Source organism: Cladosporium halotolerans, assembly GCF_011745625.1.
Source record: "Cladosporium halotolerans strain TM138-S3 chromosome Unknown Sca16, whole genome shotgun sequence".
NCBI lineage: Eukaryota > Fungi > Ascomycota > Dothideomycetes > Cladosporiales > Cladosporiaceae > Cladosporium > Cladosporium halotolerans.
In genome coordinates this window covers 120702-140567 of record NW_027191467.1, presented here as the reverse complement: position 1 = coordinate 140567, position 19866 = coordinate 120702, and the positions used below count along the sequence as shown (strand labels likewise).

Here is a 19866-nt window from a genome sequence, read left to right as displayed (position 1 = left end):
ATCCCTGTTGACAAAGTGGTCAAGGATCTTCAACAGCAGCAGCGGGAGAAGCGTCGACCCGAATCCCGGCCTAGGGTCCGCCACCAGGTGGTGTGCTCAGGTACATCTCGACATAAAGATAGGACGATTGCTACTGGTACTTCTACCAGAACGTGACCGCCACATTTCGTCGGCACCATAGCGGGAGAAGACTATCTTCAAGAGCGTTGAAGTCGTCTCGTCGCACCCCGGCCAATCGGCACAGCCAGGCGGCGGAGTCGAGAACCTTGGTACGCAACATGCATGCGCCATCCCACGGCGATTTCCTCTCGTTGACACAGCCACCAGCTCCCACTTCTGCCTCCGGTAACAGCTCGAGGGGCACGCATCTCAGCCGGTAAGGATCTTCCTCGCACGCTGCACAGGCGAGACAGGCACGCCGCATACATCATCCGCTCCGCCTTGCTCCATCGCGACATCGCCATCCCCGCCGATAGTCCCGCCCCACTTCGACGCAAGTTCATGTCGCGCACGCGAACGCCAGCACCATGAACGCCCACGGCCAACTGCAGCAACATGCACCCTATCACCACCAGCGCCAACTGAGCGACAACAGCCTTGACGCAAGCGCGAACATGCAGTCGCCGAACGGTAACGGCGCCATGCCAATGCCCGTCGGCGGAAGCATGCAGCGTCCACCGCCCTATCAGACCGCACCGGGCGACATGAGCATGCTGGGTGCGGCGCGCAGTCCGCCCAAGAACAAGAGTGAGTCGGAGATGGGTGCTGGAGCAGCTGGAGGAAAGAGAGGGCGTGGCGGACTGAGCAAGCGAGCAGACACTTCCCATGTGCCGTGCAAGTTCTACCTCCAAGGCCAATGCCAGGCCGGCCGGATGTGTCCCTTCTCCCACGATCTCGAGTCTACGACCCGCCCAGCACCCTGTAAATACTTCGCTAAAGGCCACTGCAAGTTTGGCACCAAATGCGCTCTGCTTCACATCACACCGGACGGCATGGTCATGAACAACAAGCGGTACTCCCAGCCGCCTCACTACGCGCAAGTACCAAACCCAGCACCGTACGCGCAGCAACCACCGCCCGGTCTTCTTTCGATGCAGGCACTGGAGCAAAGGCCGAACGGAGAAATGTCGCCGGAGGATATGGCACAATATCAATATGCGGCAAGGAACGGATACGACATGCCGCAGTTTGACTACACATCTGCTTCGCCCAAGTTTGGATCGCCGCCGCAGAATGACCGCTTTGGCTATGGCTCTTCGCCTCATCAGAAGGGCTTGAGTGTGTTGGACGCGCCGCTACCGAACTCCTTCGACAGTAACGGCGTCTCCATGGCTGCGAGGCTGGGACCTTTTGCTGCGTCTGTACCGTCAAGGTTTGGCATCGAGTCACCGCCGTCGTCGTTACCTCGCAAGTCTCAGCTTGGGAATACTGCACTTCAGGACCTTCACCACTCTGCATTCGGGGACCGCGGGAACCTCGACAGCGTTCTTGCCGGCTCGTCGCCTCCGTCTGGTGGAGATGAGCCGCTCTCATTCCCCAAGCGACCACTACACTCAAATCGCCTCCGCACGTCCCGACCTATGATATCTTCCAGTGTTGGCACAGGTCTCCCCACCAAATCATTCGAGTACTCCGATGACGAGGACGACGGCGAAACTGACACGGACCGCGAAGAAGACCTCCTGCCCGCATCCCTTCACGACCTCATACCCGGATCCCGCAATCGACGCGAATCTCGTCAAGCAGAAGATCCTGCTTCATTCCTCGCAGCCCAGCGACGCACGCTATCCACAACCGCCACACCAGGCGACAGTAAAAGCGGAAGCCCATCATTCTCCTCTTCGCCCTCGCGCTACTCAAGCATGTTCGCCCCTCAACGCAGCAACAGCTCCGACTTCGTCGGCTCACCCCTACGCAACTCAGGCTTCGGCGCCCTCCCCGGCCCGCCCCAGTCACAACGCCCCTCCCTCGCTCCCGAGCACTCCCTCAACCCCAGCGTCAGCAGCCCGCCCCGCCAAGCCAGCATGAGCATGCTCACGCAAGAGCTGCAGCGAACGAACCTCAACGCCGCTCGCGTCGCTTCATCCTCTTCCATCCCAACAGTAGGCAGTGGCAGCTTCGGCAGCACCATCCCCACCTCGACGAGCGCTACGGCACCCGGCGCTTCCCGAAACGCCACCGCGACGTCCAACAAGCGCCTCAGCATCGACCGCGCGCTGAGCGGCATCAGCGTCGGCCGCGAGCGCATCGACGAAGAGCAGGAGCTGTTCGACATGGACGAGATCTCGGGCAAGTCCGACGCCTCTGGGCTGGGTGTGATTGGCAGCCCGAGGGGCGCGAAGTAGGTGCGAGGACGACCACACCTAGGACTAAAGCCGTCTTATTTGTCTGATTCACGAACTTTCACGAGATCAACGCAAGGGGTCGGAAATCTTTCCCGCACATCTTTCACACGACTTCACTTGGCTTTGCGACGGACACGAGAGAGAGAGAAAGATAATTAGAGCACATGGGCACAGTGGCTAGCAGGCTGGAATTGCATAGCGAAGGCGAGCATCTTGACGCAGGGTGGAATGTTTGTTTTGCTTTTTATCAGGTCCTCTTTGTTGTATGGACGGATGATTGTCACTTGAAGGGGACGATTATGTTGACATACGACACTCAGCGAGATTATGTATGCATTTGAAACGAGACAAGTTTTCAACGAGGGCTACGGTACCATTTGCATTCTCTATTATCGGTTGGTAGCTGTGATTTGTCCTGCCTAAGTCACGCCGTAAATCAATTCTCATCAACTCTGCACCTAATACATTCAGCGCCCTGCGCCGTGCCAGCGACAATGCCTGCGCTAAGCAAGCAAATGGGTGAACCAAGCTCCCCTCCACGAATCCGACCAGAAACAATCCTACTTCTTCCCCTTCGCTTCCTCCGCCGCCTTCATCCTCTCCCTCATCGCCCGACTGCCGCCCAGCTTCGGCCCCGAACTCGCCGCCGCCGGCGCGCCAGAATTCACCGCTGGCTGCCTCCTCGAAAGATTCCGCGCTTCGGCTTGGGCCAGGAACTCCGCTTTGAATGCCGCTGCGGCGGCGGCGTCTGGGTCTAGCGCAGTCTGGTCGGAGGAGTTGGGGTTGGAAGACGGCGCCGTGTAGTGTGGCGTGTGGTTGGACTCGCGCATGATTTCGTCGATGAGGGAGGCGCGGGCTTGGGTTGAGGGGGAGGGGGCGCGGTGTTTTTTGCCGCGGCGGCGAAGGGGGTTGCGGTCAGGTGGTGCTTGAGATCGGGATTGGGAGGGGGTTGCTTGGTTGGAAGCTGCCGGCGGCTCTGTTGAGTCGGGTGGCGATGTGGATTGTTGGCCTCGTTGGGCTTTTTCTGCGGCAGGTTCGGAGGCTTTGCTCGGTGGATTTGGTGTGCTTGCGGCAGAGCGCATCTCAGCCATCTTCGAGTCTATGTATGCCGACCTACGTTGTCAGTACTGCACTTTGCCAGTCTGCTAGTGGAGCGGGCAAGCCAGGGACGAACGTACATATGCTTGTCGTCTTCGACTATGAGTTTGCCGGTCTGCCGTGCAAAGCGGTCATTGTGCTGTTGTGGTGGGTTTGGCTCTGTTGCCACCACCAACGCGGTCTCATCGTTCCCGTCACGTGGTCGGGAAGATGCTGGGTCGTTGCTGGAAAACGCGATGCCCTGCTTCTTTGGCCGGCGGGCTCGGGAGACTTCTTGTCTTGATGCTGTATTTTCATTATCGTCGAGGGTGTTGTTCTGATCGTTCGTTGCTCCCTGGCCATTTCCGATATTTTCGACTGCAGCTACGGCGGGCGACTCATTCTGGTCATCGCTGTCGGCTCTCTTCCGAAACACCTTTCGTCGCTTGTTCGCGCGGAATATAGGGCCATTCGACTCATCTGCCATTGCGACTCCAAATTCCGGTCAAAGGCTCAATAGCCGTCTTGGCGATGTTTCCACTCGATGCCGTAGATGGCTGATGCTCCGGAGTGAAGTAGTCGGCACTGACCTATCAAGGCCAATAGCGGCTGGGCCCGCGTCCGTGCGCAATCGCATGGCGACACACGCGCCAGCCTTCACGCTGGCATTTGATGGCAGCTTCTTCCATACTAGAATGGAAACATACCTAGGCACTGTATCGACTGTTTCGACCGACACCTAACCTTACCGATGTGTGTGCATTTGGTCTCCGGTTGTCGCGGTGATCGTTGCACAGGTTTACCCAATGTTACCGCCGCTACCTTTCAAGCCCTCAGTCTGGGCACTCTATACGAAGCAACTCCTGGGGTGACTTGAAGCCCAGCCCTACGGAGAGGACCTGAGAATCTGGCCCTCGCTCGTGTATTTACTGCGACCCTCGGAATCGTTGCGAGCAAAGAGACCTACCTGGTAAGGTGCCAATGTTTCTAATGTTTCATGCAAGCCTTTCGCTTCAGCAATACGAAGCAATGCCCTACATTGGCAGTGCTGGCACCAGATTATAAGTCAAGATTGATCCTATGCAGATAGTACAACGTCGAACATCTTCTCACTACCCTTCCTTCTTCCATAGCAGTACATTCATTTGGCGAGCGGGCTCGCTTTCACTCGTTACTTTCTTGAAATCAAATTACCGCAACTATGCGTTCTGCTGCTACAGCGCTCTCTCTTCTTGCGCTCAGCCCATTGGGTACGCTGGCTTTGCCGCGCGGAAGCACCATTAATACTCAGGCCTCTCGTCCTGACCGTGACCTTGACGGTGCGGTTTGGAAGTCCTTGATCTCAAAGGCCGCGCGGGTCAAGCGCCAGTCTTCCTGGGACCCGCCATCTGAATTGGTCAAGCCTTTGCACGAGGTTTGGGATCATACTGTCGAGTCCTACAACAATGGTCAATGGGATGCCTTCAAAAACTACGGATACGATATCATTGTTGCCGCCGAAGGGTATGACCGCTGCATTGCGAATGTTATGAGCGATGCTGATGTCTCGTAGTAAACTCAACTTCTGTGTCCGCTGGGACTCTTCGGGATCCGTCACTGCTGAGCAACGCAATGCTATTGAGAAGTCTCTTCAGGCCAACGTTCCGAAGTGGACCGATCATTTGACGGGCTTCATGGGCTGGCCGTACCAGAACGTCAGCGCCAACGTCGTCGGATGGGCGGTCAGCGACGCTTCCAAGCTGCAAGGAAGCACCGATAACATCCAAGTGTACGACTCCACTGCAGACGCTGAGGGAATCCCTGAGTGTGACCCTCGTTGTGGCCGATTCTTCCACCAAGACAGTGACTACAGCGAATGCCCGTCTGGACCAGAGGGCAGGTATGACATGTCTTTGTGGCTGACTGAAGGCATGGAGGGCGGCGCTGGTGGCGACTGGGGCCAGAGAGTTGGATCGGAATACTTCCTCGGCGCGCTCGACGCTCCTCACATCTGGCTGCACGAGTTTGGCCACACCTTGGCTCTAGATGACTTCTACGACTGGTTGCCCGCAGGTCAGGATGCTTTCATCATGAACGCTGGAAGTAGCACGGAGGTGAAGGAGTTTGACATCTGGATGATGCGAGACTGGTGGAGGAACCTGGCCTCGAGATACGTTTGAGAAGATCGGGTGACAAGGCTCTTCAGCACACCCTTTGCCCGCTCCGTACCAGGTGACATGCGAGTTAGCCGCGCACAACGTGCATTATTGTCATCAATCGTAGAATTATGATTGAAATCAAGTGGTACATGCCGCCATCCGGTGCTAGCGTCCGTAGCATTACTAATCACACCAACGCAAGGGTCCCGCCACGCCCGCGAGAGTTCCGCTCTTCGCTTGCTTTGTCCGAGGCCCTGCTACGCCCGCCCACCAAGCTCGCAAATGTATGTGCCGGTGGCACGCCGCCCTGCCCGCCACCCTCACCAGATTATGAATTATCGCATAAGAGGTTTGAAGCACCGGAGTTAAGTATACGTGATCACTTGTTTCATTCTCTCTTCATCTGATCTTACCACCACTGCCCGTCTTGCTTCCCTCCCCATCTCAACTTGCGAAGCACGTCACACCATACCAGCAACCCCTCATCACCCAAAAACAACACACCCCACCAACCACCCACCGTGGCTTTCCGCGCAACAACCCGCGCCATGACGAAATACAACATCTCCATCGTCTCCGACACCGTCTGCCCCTGGTGCTACGTGGGCAAGAACCGGCTCGAGCGCGCCATCCAGCAGCACAAGCAGACCAACCCGGACGACACCTTCACGACCTCGTGGCACCCCTTCTACCTCAACCCGGACGCGCCCAAGCAGTCGACGGACAAAGCCGCGCTGTACGCCGCCAAGTTCGGTGCGCAGCGCACGCAGGTCATGCAGGCGCACCTGGCGCGCCTGGGCAAGGACGTCGGCATCAGCTTCAAGTTCGGCGGCCGCACGGGCAACACGCGCGACTCGCACCGTCTGATCCAGCTGGGGCGCACGAAGGGCGAGGACGTGCAGACGAGGGTTGTGGAGGAGCTGTTCAATGCGTACTTTGAGAACGAGGAGGATATTGTCGACAAGGAGGTTTTGATCGCGAGGGCGGTCCGCGCTGGGCTGGAGGAGAAGGAGGTCAGGGAGTGGTTGGAGAGCGATGCTGGTGGCGCGGAGGTTGACAGGGAGGTCGCTGAGGCGCAGAAGAAGTTCATCACTGGTGTGCCGAATTTTACCATCAACGAGCGTTTTGAGGTGCAGGGTGCGGAGGAGCCGGCTGCGTTCTTGCAGGTGTTTGGGGAGATTAAGGATACCGAGGACGGCGTGCTGGGCAAACCAGGACTGAGAGTTGAGGGCGGTGTTGAGAATGCTTGCTAAGGGAATCTGTATTGAAATGGACGACGTTATGAATGTTTTCAAAAACCGCGAAGATCAACTTTGATCGCATAGTATGGCTCAACGACTTGTGTGGTATTGCTCGGTGTATAATCCTAAATACATGTCGACTCAATACCCTTCAGCGTACTGAATGCTCATCCTGACAAGCTCGATCTCTTCTGCCGACCACAATTCCACGCCGCTATCACGCGCGCCCACCCTATCAGGCGGAAATTCGGTGACGGAGATCATTCGCCGGCTGATGTTCGAAGCCCTTGTGCTCCCCTGCGCTGCTTGACCAGAAGATGACAATGCTTGCGTGGGTAGCGGCTCGATCTGCTTTGCAGCTGTCGAAGAGACCGACCTGGAATACACCGAGCTGGACGCGGACAGAATGGCTCTCCTCTGCGGGTCATTCCCTGATGGCGCGGTGCTCGCTGGGCGCAGCTCAGATCTTCTTGCACGAGGGCTGTCACCACTGGGGTCACTGTGGAGACGCCCTGCCAGATTGAGTTGAGCCTGATCGAGCTCACATCTAGCCTTGCATCTGCAGTCTGCTGCCGTTTGCCTCTGGGAGGTGACTTCTCGTGATGCTCGCAGCAGATGTTCGAGCGACTCGCGCATGTATGCCGAGTGAGGATCGGCGAGTCTCTCTCTGATCATCATTGATAGAGCTTGGTCCGAAGGTGGCTGGTCAGAGCATGAGTGAGATATCCTCGGTACTTCTTGTTCATCGGATGCTTCGATCGACCGCAACGCGTTGTAGATCCCGGGGGGCATTAGGCTGCCTGCAGAGTCGGAATGTTCATTAGGCATCACTGAACAACGATGGCTCCGGGACATTGCAGCTCCCAGTCTTAGCTGCCTCGTGCTTCGAAGAGTGGAGACGCGGGTACTTGGGGTGCTGTCGTTCGCTGTGAGCATATAATCTCTGAGCCCACTCCTCGGAGGTATAGGGGGACGAGAGTCTTCCGGAGAACTGGTCAGATTGCTGCCGGACCAAGCAACTCTATGCGACGACGTTGACTGATGTGCCATGAGCGTCGCTTGCTTCAGCTTAATGTCGAGGCGTATCGCGTCAAGGTCGACCGGAGATCCCGGAGGGCCATTTGCTCGATGAAACCTCTCGTTGCGGCGTGACTTCGACAAGTGCTGCTTGGACGAGCTGCGTGTTGCTATTGAAGGCGGTAGCACCCCGAACGTGACTCGTCGCTCTCGGGAGACAGAACCAGGCGCGCTCGTACTTCTGCTGCCCTTTGTTGCAGATCTCGATGGTGCGGCTGTTCTGTGGTTAGGTTCATGATGTATGGGTGCTGCGCTTCCGTTCCCATCGTCACAAGTCCGGTTCGCATCTGACGCATCTTTCTGCTTGAACCAATTTGTCAATTCCGTGATCCTGGAGCGCACATTCCAACGTCCTTGAGGATGGTTCGCCATTTTCAGGTATTCCGTAACGATTGTCTCTTGATGAATGCGAATGGGAATCGAGTGTCATTTGTAAGCGAAAGTGCATATTTATCATATTGTTGCTTAGGCTCAGACATGAGAAATATTGATTGTCACCGAAGATGCGGCAATGCGGTGAGGAGGATTGTCTGGATGGCCATTAGATCGGATCAGGTTGCTTATTACCTGATGTTCGCTTTGATGAAGCGCAATTGGCTTGCAGTAATCAATGACTTTGCCAATACCACAACGCCAGTCTGGCGTTGCAAAGATCCGATCTTTGTCATCGTGGGCAGGGTAGCCTATTGCATATTGTAGAATTTCCATATACTATAGGTTCCGGTCGGTATCCGCAGCCTGCTCATCAGGGTAACACTGATATCAGTGACAGTGATCAGGAGTTCCGGCAGTGTCTGACATTTGACAGGTAAATCAAAAAAAGGTCCGATGATGGAAAAACTAGGATGGTCGCACGCGAAATGGTCTGATCCACATCGAATTGGCTTCGACGGGTCCATGTAGAGGCGTCTCGAGGCTCAAGGACTTCATCGCCGTAGTGCTCCTTGCCCCAAGAACTGCATCCATATCACAGTATGGAGCGTGCGCAGAACACGCCGACAAGTTCGTCTTTCATTAAAGTTGAACAAGTTCAGATATATTGACATCCTTTTATTGTTCCCCACTCCTTCGGTCTTCGGACTTTGGGACAAAAGCCGAAGCGTGACGACATCTTGCTCGAAGACGCTCTTGGGATACACATCTCATCTTAAGGCGACCTGCCAAGTCTGTACCTACATACGAACCGCGGTATACTAGGTAGCCTATTCAATAACAAGGATAAACTCTATCTAGATCACTTCGTCTGATAAAGGCTCCCCTCCCTCAACCTACAGCACTTCCTGTAGATATCCCAGCGTCCCAGCGCAAGCAAAGACGTCAATCGATCTCGTCCTTCTATTACCGAGAAGACACCTGACCACGAAGCAATCATGGCTCAGAAACCTCAAACGCCTGCCCATATGGGCAACGGTATGACCAAGATCATCCACACGAAGCCCAATGCCTCCACGGACCCCTCCACGGTCTCGCTTCCGGAAGGCTACACACTCATCATCACGGGAGCCGGTAAAGGTATCGGCCAATACATCGCGCGAGCCTACGCCCAAGCAAAAGCCAGCAACATCATCATCACAGCCCGGACGGCCGCCGACCTCGACCAAGTCAAATCAGACCTCGAGAACATCGCCAAGAGCAACGGCACCTCCATCACCGTCCGCACTCTCCCATCCGACGCCTCCAAGCTCGAGACCTTCAAGGAGCTCCGCAAGATCATCGAGAACGAATTCCAAGGCCGCCTCGATTGCCTCGTCAACAACGCCGGCCGCCTCGGCTCCAACGAGGGTTTCAACCGCCTCGACAAAACCGACCCGGAGGAGCATGCGCAGCTGTTCGACCTCAACTACATTGGGCCTATGTACGCCATGCAGACTTTGATCCCCTTGATGATCCAGCCGCAGAGCAAGGGCCGCCAGATCATCAACATCACGTCCATGGCTGCGCACATGACCAACCGCGTGCCGATCGCGTACAGCGCGAGCAAGCATGCTCTGAACCGGCTTACGCAGCACGTTGGAGAGGCTTACGTTGAAGAGGGACTGAACTGTGTGGCGCTGCATCCGGGTGGTGTCATGAGCCATTCCGCGCAGTTCGCACCGGAGTCTTTGAAAGCGAGTAAGTGGTGTTCATACGTGCTTTGTGTGGGATGTCACTGACGGAATGATCACAGTGCTGCAAGACGACATCACGCTTTGCGGTGCCGTTTGTGTCTGGTTCTCGAAGGAGTCGAGACCGTGGGCTTCGGGACGCTTCATCAACTGCAAGTGGGATGTTGACGAGCTGGAAGCGCAGAAAGACGATATCACTGGAGCGGACAAGCTCAAGTTCCGTATGGTAGTATAGAGCGGGAATAGTAGCAGGGACGTCTTTTGTAATGAGCAAGACTTCATTATACAGTCTCGACTGGTACAGCAAAAAATACGAACGACAGACACAATAGCACCTTACACCAAAAAACAGAAAATATCAAAAAAGAAGGTCTCATGAAGCTTTGATATAGGAATAGCCGAAGGTGGGGCTCGAACCCACGACCTTGAGGTTGATCTCTTGATTCAATGATCACGTGAGGGCCAGAGGCCGGTAAGTGAATCATCGTTATAAGAGCCACACGCTCTACCGATTGAGCTACCCCGGCAAGGGCTTTGATTGATGAGAACAAGGGCGACGGCAAGGTTCAAGACAAATAGCGGAACGTTGGGGAGCTCTGGAAGAGCCTTCGACAATTTTCGCCGATTTTTTTGGTACAGGGTGGGCCGATCGACGATGTGCCGAGGATGAGCCGAGGTTGTCAGAGGGAGCGAGGTAGGTTTGGTCCAAGAATGGCCACGGATGTGACCATAGTCGACGGCGGGCGCAGTGAAGAGTTGGCTTTCGTCTACCAGTAGCCTCTGATGCCGAAAAAGGTCAGTCGGCTTCTCGAGTGCGCCTCACTGGAAGCCAATGGGGTCGGAAGGTCGGGTCGGCGAAATGCATGCAGACTGCTGTGAAGGAAGGCAAAGTGTCGTCTCGTTTGGTTCTTGTTCGAGCGCGGCGATTCTGAAGGCAGGTGAGATTGATACTCAGAATGCGTGTGACTGTGTGTGAAGCACCCAAGGCGTCAGGCTGAGCATTCTGTTCGGCTGTTGCACATCAGACGCATTCTAAAACACAAAGGTTTGGAGGTGCAGATGAGAGCTGAGATATTCGAGCTGCCCGTCCAAAGCCTTGTAGCAAGTCACAACATTGAGCGATGGGAAATGTCGATGGAACGTAACATCGGTTGCAGACACAAGCGTGTATGTATTCGTTGCTTCATAGCTTCGACGACTCCTTCAGTGTGCCAACCTTTAACCGTTCTTGGTACTTCTTGAGGACGGACTCGTTGTGATACTGCAAGGACGTGTCAGTCTTTTGTTTTGCTCAATAATAGTGTCCATCAAGAAGGTCGCAGGAGAAAGGTGATGCTTCCGGCCGGTGATCGCGTGCCCAAACGGGATCATCACATATCTGCCCGCGAGTACATCTTCGCGAACAAAACCCATCCGGTACGGAGCAACGTATGTGGTGTGTACTCACCTTCCAAAACTGCTTGCTGGCATCTTTCCCTCCCACCCTCTTCAAGATCTTGGCTCCGCCGGGGTGCTCATCCACGAAACCTCCCATCTCGTACACATCGTTATCAATGATGATGTGGAGGCCCTTCTCTACACTGCCGTTCTCTTTCACGTCGTTGGCGGTAAATTGCTTTGACATGGTGGGCGGTCTCTATCGGCAATTGATGGTTCGTTGGCGCGTGCTTGTCTGGTTCGGGCGCGAGTGATTTGTGAGATGTGCGGCACGCGGAATACGGGTCTGCAATCCGCTGAGAAGAGGGATAGGTAATGCTTGTGAATATATGCGTGTATCGCTGTACTACCGAGGCCGGTCGACTGTTGATGGGAGATAGTAATGGTGAGGCTGTGAGTGGTGGATACCAAAGGCGGCGGGCTTTCGAGGGCCGAGGAGGACAGGAGCCGAGGTCCAGCAAACGCCGATCAATTTCCACGCGTGACGCGGGCGCTCTCGAGGAATGAATCCAAAATCACGCGTTGTGGATGTCTTCAGGAGCTGAAATCGACATTGATATCATTCTATGCGTACTCATTGACTGTGATTCCATCCACGATTCCTGCAAGCCATGAACATGGCACTCCTAGTCACCGCAAGACCTCCTAAGGCGCGCCCAAAAAATCCGGCTTCCCAATCTGCACCCCCAAGTGCCTCAGAATATCATACGCCGTCGTAATATGGAAGAAAAAGTTCGGCACCGTCCAGAACTGCAAGTAAACCAGCGCCGGGAACTTCAACTCCCGGCCCGGTATCGCGACCGTGACCTCCAGCTCCTCCTTTCCCACAAACGCCTCCTTCTTGTCCTCGGCAGTCCTTAGCAAAGCCACCGTGCGCGCCAGCCGCTCCTGCATCTGCGCCAGCGTCGTCTCGTCGTCTTTCTCGGCGACCCACTCGAAGCCCGCGACGCGCGAGAGCACGGCTTTGGCGCTGTTGCAGGCGAAGTGGATTTGGAAGCGCAGCGGCTGCATGTCCGGGGCGAGACGGGCTTGGAGGAGCTCGTCGGGGGCTTTGCTGTTTTCTTTGGCCCACGATTCTCCTTTGGAGAGGACGTGGGAGAGTTGCGTGAGACCGCGGATGAAGAGCGGGATGCCTGGATTGGGTGAGTCTTATAGCTTGAGTGCAGGTAGGGTTTCTACGAGGTTAGTGCTCACTAGCAGCTGAATTAGCATGGTAGACACATCTAGCCGTCGCCATGGGTTTCGTACCTCATGTCATATAGGGTGGTTGCCATGCTGATTGGGCTAGCTGAAGCTATGTGATTGGGTGTGTAGCGAATGTCGATTGCGTGCTGGCCTAGTACCGAAAGAATGAAACAGTGAATTGTGCCTACTTTCTCGCAGGAGTAGCGGACAGCTTGCTTTTATATAGACCTTTTAAAGTTCAAGCGACAGCTCATGGCTTGCTAGGGTTGTGCGACAGACCAATGTGTTTCTATCAATGAACTTTAAGAGCGGGGCTGACAAATTCAAATACCCTCAAGCTCGAAGGCGGTCTGACCATGGCGTTACCGACCTTTCTTTGGATTTGGATCTGTGCACCTAATTGACAGATCGATTGGGCGGCGGCCTTTGGCATTAATCTTGTGTTGCACACTGATGTGAAAATCGCAGTCACGAAAACGGTTGGAAACAGGATGAGGTCGGCTTGCGAGCAGTCTGCGCACGCTTACGCGTTGACCTTAATGGCTTATCCGAACCCTACTGATGATATCTCCCACAATCCACTAGATCATGAACCGGTATCCCTTCTGCAGCTGCCTTGCGGTGGCAATATCAATGCCTTCCATGTCCGCAGTCTTTTGCAACTTCTTCAGATCTGCCTCCGATAGCTCGACGCTCTCGTTCTCCAGGCGTGCCAAACGCTTGTTGTCTCTCTCCAACAGGAAGCGGAGGATGATACCGCAGATCCCAGCAATGGCAGTCAGGCCGATGATAATCCCCATTGCTGGGTGGAAGTATGGTGAAGACCAGGTGAAGTAGGTGAAGGGCGTCCAGATGGATGCGGCGTTGCCAAAGCTGTTGATGAATGCGAGGGCGGCGGCGCGCTTGGCTGGAGGACGGGGGATGGCGTTTGCGATCCAGGCGTAAGTCTGGAGAGAGGGAGTCAGTTTCGAGCTAGGTAGGTGTATGGCGAAGGAGACTTACAGTTCCGTTCATGGCAAAGATGAACATCATGAGGAAGAGAGAGAAGTATCTCGCGCCGTTGTTGTGTGCGAACATGAAGATGAAGCAGCCCACGAGCACAATCGGCACCGGGTACAGGAAAAACCAGAAGCGGTTTCCAACTCTGTCGCTCAAGAGAGAGTGACCGAGGGACCAGAAAATGATGAACACGTATGGCGGTGCTGCGAGAAGGAGGTTGATCACGTTGGAATCGTAGTTGAAGGTTTCCTTGGCCAGTGTCGGGAAGAAATTCTGGAAACTGTTCGAAATGGTCAGCGCTCGATTCTGAGTGTCTTTCGACAAGTGCAACTCACCCTGCAGCGCCAGTGATGCCATGGTAAGCAATGGCAAGAACCCATGTCTTAGGGTCAAGGAATGCCAGTTTGATACCACGAAGCTGAGACATTCCACCGGGCTCGTCAACATCGGCTTCGGCGGCATCGAGAGCGAGACGGCGGTTGGCCACGTGCTTCTCTTCAGGGCTCAACGACTTCCACGTATCGGGGAAGTCGGGAAGGACAACCATGACGATGAGGCCAATGAGGATGGTAATTGCTCCTTCGATGATGTAGAGCTGTTCGGATTTGTTAGTTTGCATTTATACGTTCGGCCAAAGTCGTAGGGGCATACCCATTGCCACGCGCCCAGGCCGCGAGCACCATCCATTCCACTCAAGATGCCAGCTGCAATGAGAGGTCCAAATGCGCCGCTCATCAGGGAGGCGGAGTAGAAAATAGACATTCGGAGATTGAGTTCTGATTTGGTGTACCACTTCGAAAGATAGAACAACACGCCAGCGAACTACGAATGTTAGTGACTTTGTTCTTCTGAAGTTGTCGGTGTCATAGCTCTTACAAATGGCGCCTCGACAATACCCAAAATGAAGCGACAGGCGACAATAGATCCAAAGTCCGTAGTCTGACTGGTGAGAAGGGAGACAAGTCCCCAAGCTGCGGTGAAGAAGCCGATGTATATCGATGGACGTCCGACGTAGTTCATGACAGCGTTCGACGGCACTTGCATGAGCACCTAGGTAGGTATACGTTAGCATAGCCCAAATCCATTGCAACATGGATGTCAGACTTACATAACCGACAAACAGGATGGAGAGACCAGTCTGGTACTGGTTGCCCTCCAAATTGAGATCTTCCACCAAACCTTGCAACCTAGCGGCGGCATAGTTGTTGCGATCGATGTAGTTCATAAGATAGACCACCACAACAGTCGGCATGATCAGGGCGTCGATCTTTTTCTTCAGCTTCTTCTCGATCAGCTTCTCTTCCGGCGACAGAGCTCGCAAGTGCTCCGCCTCCTCGTGCGTTATCTTCTTCTCGCCCACGACATCATCGTCGTTGAGCGCCTCGTGGTGGCCAATGCCAGTCTTCTCGGGGTCCATGGTGGCAATCGATAAAATTGAATGGAGACAAAACAAGATTTGTTTTCTTGCAGACTTTGGCCCGCTACAGGAATAAAAAAGCGACGCGAACGACGAGAGCAACGGATCAGCAATAATATAGTCTTGACGAGACGGCCGGGATCATCATGCGCTAAGCTCTGCGTGAGGGGAATGTTGCCGGGGAGCGATCGACAGCACATGGCCCACTCGTGCCATGAGGTGGACAGTCACCCACTAGCGTTGCGGAGGAAGTACCCGGCATGAGTATGCGGTTGCAGCCATACCCAAGGTACCGAGTCGGCTGCAGACTCACGTATTCGTTCGTTAAGAGGCGCATTTAGGCTCATTCTCAAGCTTACAGGCGCCCGGAACCAAGCTACAGCCCTCACTGGACGAGGCTTGCTTGAGCAATCACTTGCGAGAGGACAAGCGCGCTGGGCGCCGGCGTTACCGTTTGCGCGCACGCATCTTTCTGTGGCACCGAGGCGTTTGGTGAGCGAGCTGGGACCGTCGGCCGACCCACTCTTCTCCTGTTCTTCTCCAGCTTCTCCGCCATCTCTCTCCAATCCCCGGACCTTAGCGCCAAACCTTAACGCCGTTTCTCGCCTGCCGTCCCACGTGATATCCGATCGGCGAGAAGTGACCCCGGACGACTTGGCGAGAACACGCTGAGGCTGTGTTCTCGCGTTGTTGATCGTCCGAACAGCGAGGTACAGAATACAGTACGTTACAACCGTTTCACCGACTTCCGAACATTGCCCTCCCACGCATGCCTCCATCAAGCCACGTGCGGGCGTGGCGTTGGCCGGCATCGTGCAGTCGGAGCAAAGCCGGAGTCGACAATTGGAGGCCTGCAGGTGTCCATGCGCTAAGAAGCCGGGCCCAAGGGCCGTTCGGCCAGGCGTACAGTAGATCTGACCGCTAACATGCTGTGGATGCCATCCAGGGTGAATGTGAGTGGCATGCTTTTCGGGATCCTCACCAACCTCGGGTCACTCGAACAACCGGATCGCATAATCTGAGCAGTACGCTGTTCAGCAAGTAGCCATGCATTGGATCCTTGGCTTCCGCGTAACATTGTTATCTTCCCAAACGTCTGACACGAACGACTGCGGAGACCACCAAACACTTTAGTCCTCGGTCTTGGGATAACAAGGATACACATTACACAAAAAGTGGCTTGCTACCATTTCCCAAAAAGCAAGGTTGTCGCCCTAATGTGGCCCCGCATGCGAATCTCCATCAGCTTCTTGTAAGCACGCATGCGAGCTTCATCCGGCTTGGCCTTGGCCTGTCGTGTTTCGCAAAACATCATCCTCGGACGGCTACCTAGGTAACCATCAGAACGGATCTTGTTTATAGTCTGTGGAGTGAGTATACTCATAGTAGATGATCTGCTGAATTTGGACCAAGCACAGGAGCGGGAACAATTTCAAGGATCAAGACATTAACATTAGGTGAGCATGGCGGGTTATATCCAGACAGGGCAAACCCACCACAATTACGATCTATCAAGTCTCAAGCAGTCTCTCTTGCCATCACAATCACTCCCATGATCCAGCAACAAACCACACCTCACATCACCCGAGTCTTACTCCCGCCCCGCTTCTTCTCAACATCAGCCCCCTTCCTCCCCCTCCGCCTCACCAACCCTCGCTTCCTCCTCATAACCACAAGACACCCCACACCCGCAATCGCCGCCAAACACGCCGCCGCGGATATCATCAACGGCTTCCCCGCCACATCCAAAAAGCGAATCAGATCCGCATCCCACGAATGCCAACTGCTCGCGCCGCCGTGCTCGAACAGCGGCGTCACCGTCCGGCCGCGCAGCAAATGCGCCCCTAGCCTCCCGCGCTCGTCCGCGAGGACAAAGACTCTGTCTTGGGAATCGAGCCCGTCGCGCCGCCGCATGTACGCCATCCACGCGTTCGAGAAGAACATGCAGCCCGTCGAGAGCATGTTTTCGACGTACGGCAGGGGCCAGGGCAGGTTTCGCGACGGGATGCGGGCGATGAGGGACGTGAGGAAGGGGTGCTGGGCGCGCGAGAGGATGAAGGCGTTGTTGATGCCTGCGGGGTGCGCGGCGGGCGTGAGGAAGGGTGTGTGTAGGAGGGGGCCCAGCGGCGCGCGGCAGGTGATGTCGGCGTCGAGGTAGACGCCGCCGAAGTGGTGGAGGAGCAGGTAGCGGAGGATGTTGGTGCGCTGGATGGGTTGTGGGTAGGAGAGGTAGTGGGGGAGGATGTGCGGGTAGTTGGTGACGACGAAGATGGTGGCGTTGTTATTGGTCCAGAGCTTGTGGTCCCAGGTTGGGTGGAGGGATGTGCAGCTTTGGCGGGCGGTGGTGTATTTGGATAGGGTTGTGTTGTGGTGTTCTTCGTGGAGCATGATTTGGTGCAGGATTTTGGGGGCTAGTTGGGGTGATTGAGCCGCGAGCTTGGTGTCTGCGTAGGTTGGTGGGTAGGTGAACAGGTCAAGGTCCAATGCGTCGAAGGTTGCGTATGTGTGTATGCACTCCCACAGATCTCGAATATGCCATCGCAGGTATATCAGAGAAAGGGTAAGCGCTGTGCCGCAGAGGATGAATCCTATCATGAAGCACGTTGCAATCCTGTGATGAGTGCGCATTGTTGGAGGCAGATGAGAAAGATGAAATGTGGGTGAAGGCGTGCCTTGAGCAAACGATAGAATGACGCGTACAGATGCGCACGGCGGAATATGAGCAGTCCCTGTTGAGGCGACAAAAAGGAGAATGGCATATGATGAACCAAAGCCAGGTAAGAAAATGTGCACGGCGGTACCTACCTCACATACCGCAAGCGTCAATCACCCATTTATGCATCATCATCTGATCATGCCAAACCGTTGTTGCCGCACGTTCCTGCGCACTTGCCGATCGCATTGATGTTAAGGCCGCGGATGTTCGACGGTGGGAAGTCAGACCCAAATGTCCGCTCCGCGGTTTCCCATCCCACGCCTAGGGGAACAGCCTTACGGCCCTACGCCTTATGGTCCGGATCGCAGAGTCCACAAAGGGCAACAGAGATGTTAACTAAAATCATAGTGCAAATCTGAGCTCTAGATGCCGCGGAGCAAGTACACGATATGGTGGCGCTAGGAGATGTTTTCCGAGGGAGTGGACCGAAGGAAAAGAATCATCGCCGTAGCAAGTTCGATGCATCCCATTGCCACGAAAAGCAATCCTCATTGATAATGAGGATAAGTTGGATGACAAACTGTCGAAGGTAGATGAAAGGTGGATGGGTGGCCGCGGCCGTCTGATGAAGGATACGGCGAAATTGACCCATTTTCGCAAGACCCAAACAGGGAGCAACACACACGGAGACCCACGATCGCATCGATATCGGCCAGAAGTGATGTCTTTAAATTGCGTTCCCGTAATCATCGATCGAAAAAATACCGATCTTGTTCTCTTCTCAACCTGTGAAGGAATGGTAGATGTCTCAATCGAGTTGGAATCTGATATCGATCTGGAAGGAGTGATCAAGTTGGTATTGAAGGCACATGAGATGACACAATGAACGAACGCAGAGCTTGTATCATACCAAACATCTAATCATCAGCCTCAATAGTAGCGAACCCACCCGCCTCCAACTCGCTCAAAACCTGCGCCCCAACAACCGTCCCCGCCGCGTTCATGAAGATCGCCGACACGGCCTGCACACCATGAATCGGCTCGTACAAATACTGCCTGCTCTGCAGCGTCTCTCCATCCCTCTCAACCGTATCCTCGTTGCCATTGAACGTCATGTCGCGGGCGTACGAGCCCACGACTTTGGTCCCCGACACGCGGCCGTCGTTGTCGAGATCCTGCTCGACGATATCGCCGTTCTGCGCCAGCACGCGGTTCGTGTGCGAGTTGCCGGAGAAGTCGTTGATGGAGAAGAGGATGTTGTTGTCGATTTCGAAGGAGCGCTTGACGTTGCCAGAGCTCGAACCCGAGGAACCACTTCCACCAAGAACCCCACCGACCGCATCCGTCGTCTCGTTCACGATATCGCCGATCCCCTCGCCGAGCGTCGCAATGATGGGGTTAAGATCCAAAGAATCGAGCACATCATCCACCATTGTAACGAGATTCTCCAACCGCGCCTCGAGCAGCACGCGGGCGCTGACGTTCTGAATGAGTAGCTGGACCTTGTCGACGGAGAGGTCGACACCGGCGTTGAACTGCAGCAGCTGCAGGACTTGGAGGTCCAGGTTGATTTTGGCAGTGAGGTTGTCGACTTCGATGTTGATTTCTTCGACGCCCACGGAGGCGTTGAGGAAGACGTCCGGGTCCGGGAAGCTGGCGTTGGCCCGCGTGTTGGCGGTCGAGTAGATGACCGAGTCTTGGTCGCCTTCGAGGGTTAGGTTGTAGCCGACGTAGCCGTCGCCGGATTCGGAGGAGGTTGTGGTGCTGGCCTCGGTGGATTGAGCGTGGACAGAGGAGGTGAGGGTTAGGGCGAATGCCACAAGGCAGTTGAGGGCGAGGGACAGCATCTTGGTGAGGTGATGGGAACTCTTCAGTGAGAGCCTGCGAGGGAAGAGCGCAAGAGGTGACAAAGAAAGCAGAGATGTCCCTACCTGAGCTTCCCAAACCACGGCAAATGCCCTTGACCAACCTTTGCCAACTTATCCAGCAGGTGATCTAGAGCTATTGGAAAGCCCATGCACAGCGACCCGGGAGGTCCACGCATCCTGGTCAGTGATATGAACATCCCGTCCCAATATGCGCTTGATGACGGTAATCCTGCCTTAATGGTGGGGGAGCGGCGAGCTAAAAGGCTGGTATAGCCGTTGGTGAAACGCAGTGGCGTGGTTGTAAGATTGCCATGGGAAGTT

At 55.1% G+C, this 19866-nt stretch overlaps 10 protein-coding genes across 10 annotated transcripts; 4 read left to right on the top strand and 6 right to left on the bottom strand.

Annotated features, from left to right (window-relative positions):
• Positions 1-527: 527 nt before the first annotated feature.
• On the top strand, positions 528-2345 carry WHR41_04754 (uncharacterized protein; the record flags this gene model as incomplete). Its single annotated transcript, XM_069373360.1, has 2 exons — positions 528-747; positions 817-2345. The coding sequence occupies 2 exons, from the start codon at positions 528-530 to the stop codon at positions 2343-2345; spliced, it is 1749 nt and encodes a 582-aa protein (XP_069229091.1).
• Positions 2346-2905: 560 nt separating this feature from the next.
• On the bottom strand, positions 2906-3978 carry WHR41_04753 (uncharacterized protein; the record flags this gene model as incomplete). The annotated part of the gene is made up of 2 exons (XM_069373359.1): positions 3524-3978; positions 2906-3458 (listed from the first exon to the last, which is right to left on the bottom strand). The coding sequence occupies exons 1-2, from the start codon at positions 3907-3909 to the stop codon at positions 2906-2908; spliced, it is 939 nt and encodes a 312-aa protein (XP_069229094.1). The 5' UTR covers positions 3910-3978.
• A 645-nt stretch (positions 3979-4623) lies between these two features.
• On the top strand, positions 4624-5581 carry WHR41_04752 (uncharacterized protein; the record flags this gene model as incomplete). Its single annotated transcript, XM_069373358.1, has 2 exons — positions 4624-4925; positions 4975-5581. 2 exons carry the CDS (start codon positions 4624-4626, stop codon positions 5579-5581), a joined length of 909 nt encoding a protein of 302 aa, XP_069229093.1.
• A 527-nt stretch (positions 5582-6108) lies between these two features.
• On the top strand, positions 6109-6813 carry WHR41_04751 (uncharacterized protein; the record flags this gene model as incomplete). Its single annotated transcript, XM_069373357.1, has 1 exon — positions 6109-6813. One exon carries the CDS (start codon positions 6109-6111, stop codon positions 6811-6813), a length of 705 nt encoding a protein of 234 aa, XP_069229096.1.
• A 2247-nt stretch (positions 6814-9060) lies between these two features.
• On the top strand, positions 9061-10360 carry WHR41_04750 (uncharacterized protein). Its single transcript, XM_069373356.1, has 2 exons — positions 9061-9990; positions 10046-10360. The coding sequence occupies exons 1-2, from the start codon at positions 9249-9251 to the stop codon at positions 10216-10218; spliced, it is 915 nt and encodes a 304-aa protein (XP_069229095.1). The 5' UTR covers positions 9061-9248; the 3' UTR covers positions 10219-10360.
• A 655-nt stretch (positions 10361-11015) lies between these two features.
• Positions 11016-11820, bottom strand: WHR41_04749 (uncharacterized protein). The gene is made up of 2 exons (XM_069373355.1): positions 11431-11820; positions 11016-11244 (listed from the first exon to the last, which is right to left on the bottom strand). Exons 1-2 carry the CDS (start codon positions 11605-11607, stop codon positions 11167-11169), a joined length of 255 nt encoding a protein of 84 aa, XP_069229215.1. The 5' UTR covers positions 11608-11820; the 3' UTR covers positions 11016-11166.
• A 129-nt stretch (positions 11821-11949) lies between these two features.
• Positions 11950-12657, bottom strand: WHR41_04748 (uncharacterized protein; the record flags this gene model as incomplete). The annotated part of the gene is made up of 2 exons (XM_069373354.1): positions 11950-12553; positions 12615-12657. The coding sequence occupies 2 exons, from the start codon at positions 12655-12657 to the stop codon at positions 12066-12068; spliced, it is 531 nt and encodes a 176-aa protein (XP_069229216.1). The 3' UTR covers positions 11950-12065.
• Positions 12658-12912: 255 nt separating this feature from the next.
• Positions 12913-15296, bottom strand: WHR41_04747 (uncharacterized protein). The gene is made up of 6 exons (XM_069373353.1): positions 14713-15296; positions 14481-14654; positions 14256-14426; positions 13940-14199; positions 13608-13884; positions 12913-13552 (listed from the first exon to the last, which is right to left on the bottom strand). Exons 1-6 carry the CDS (start codon positions 15019-15021, stop codon positions 13187-13189), a joined length of 1557 nt encoding a protein of 518 aa, XP_069229213.1. The 5' UTR covers positions 15022-15296; the 3' UTR covers positions 12913-13186.
• Positions 15297-16596: 1300 nt separating this feature from the next.
• On the bottom strand, positions 16597-17649 carry WHR41_04746 (uncharacterized protein; the record flags this gene model as incomplete). Its single annotated transcript, XM_069373352.1, has 1 exon — positions 16597-17649. The coding sequence occupies one exon, from the start codon at positions 17647-17649 to the stop codon at positions 16597-16599; it is 1053 nt and encodes a 350-aa protein (XP_069229214.1).
• Positions 17650-18594: 945 nt separating this feature from the next.
• WHR41_04745 (uncharacterized protein) lies at positions 18595-19524 on the bottom strand (the record flags this gene model as incomplete). The annotated part of the gene is made up of 1 exon (XM_069373351.1): positions 18595-19524. The coding sequence occupies one exon, from the start codon at positions 19522-19524 to the stop codon at positions 18595-18597; it is 930 nt and encodes a 309-aa protein (XP_069229211.1).
• Between the last annotated feature and the right edge of the window lie 342 nt (positions 19525-19866).

Excerpts from the sequence above, each read along its gene's own strand:
- WHR41_04750 (XM_069373356.1), top strand. The coding sequence starts at position 9,249 with ATGGCTCAGAAACCTCAAACGCCTGCCCATATGGGCAACGGTATGACC. Across the intron at positions 9,991-10,045 it reads ACCGGAGTCTTTGAAAGCGA|TGCTGCAAGACGACATCACG; the intron begins GTAAGTGGTGTT and ends GAATGATCACAG.
- WHR41_04749 (XM_069373355.1), bottom strand. The coding sequence starts at position 11,607 with ATGTCAAAGCAATTTACCGCCAACGACGTGAAAGAGAACGGCAGTGTA. Across the intron at positions 11,245-11,430 it reads CCAGCAAGCAGTTTTGGAAG|TATCACAACGAGTCCGTCCT; the intron begins GTGAGTACACAC and ends ACGTCCTTGCAG.
- WHR41_04747 (XM_069373353.1), bottom strand. The coding sequence starts at position 15,021 with ATGGACCCCGAGAAGACTGGCATTGGCCACCACGAGGCGCTCAACGAC. Across the intron at positions 14,200-14,255 it reads GCCTGGGCGCGTGGCAATGG|CTCTACATCATCGAAGGAGC; the intron begins GTATGCCCCTAC and ends AAATCCGAACAG. Across the intron at positions 13,553-13,607 it reads TCTTTGCCATGAACGGAACT|ACTTACGCCTGGATCGCAAA; the intron begins GTAAGTCTCCTT and ends CCCTCTCTCCAG.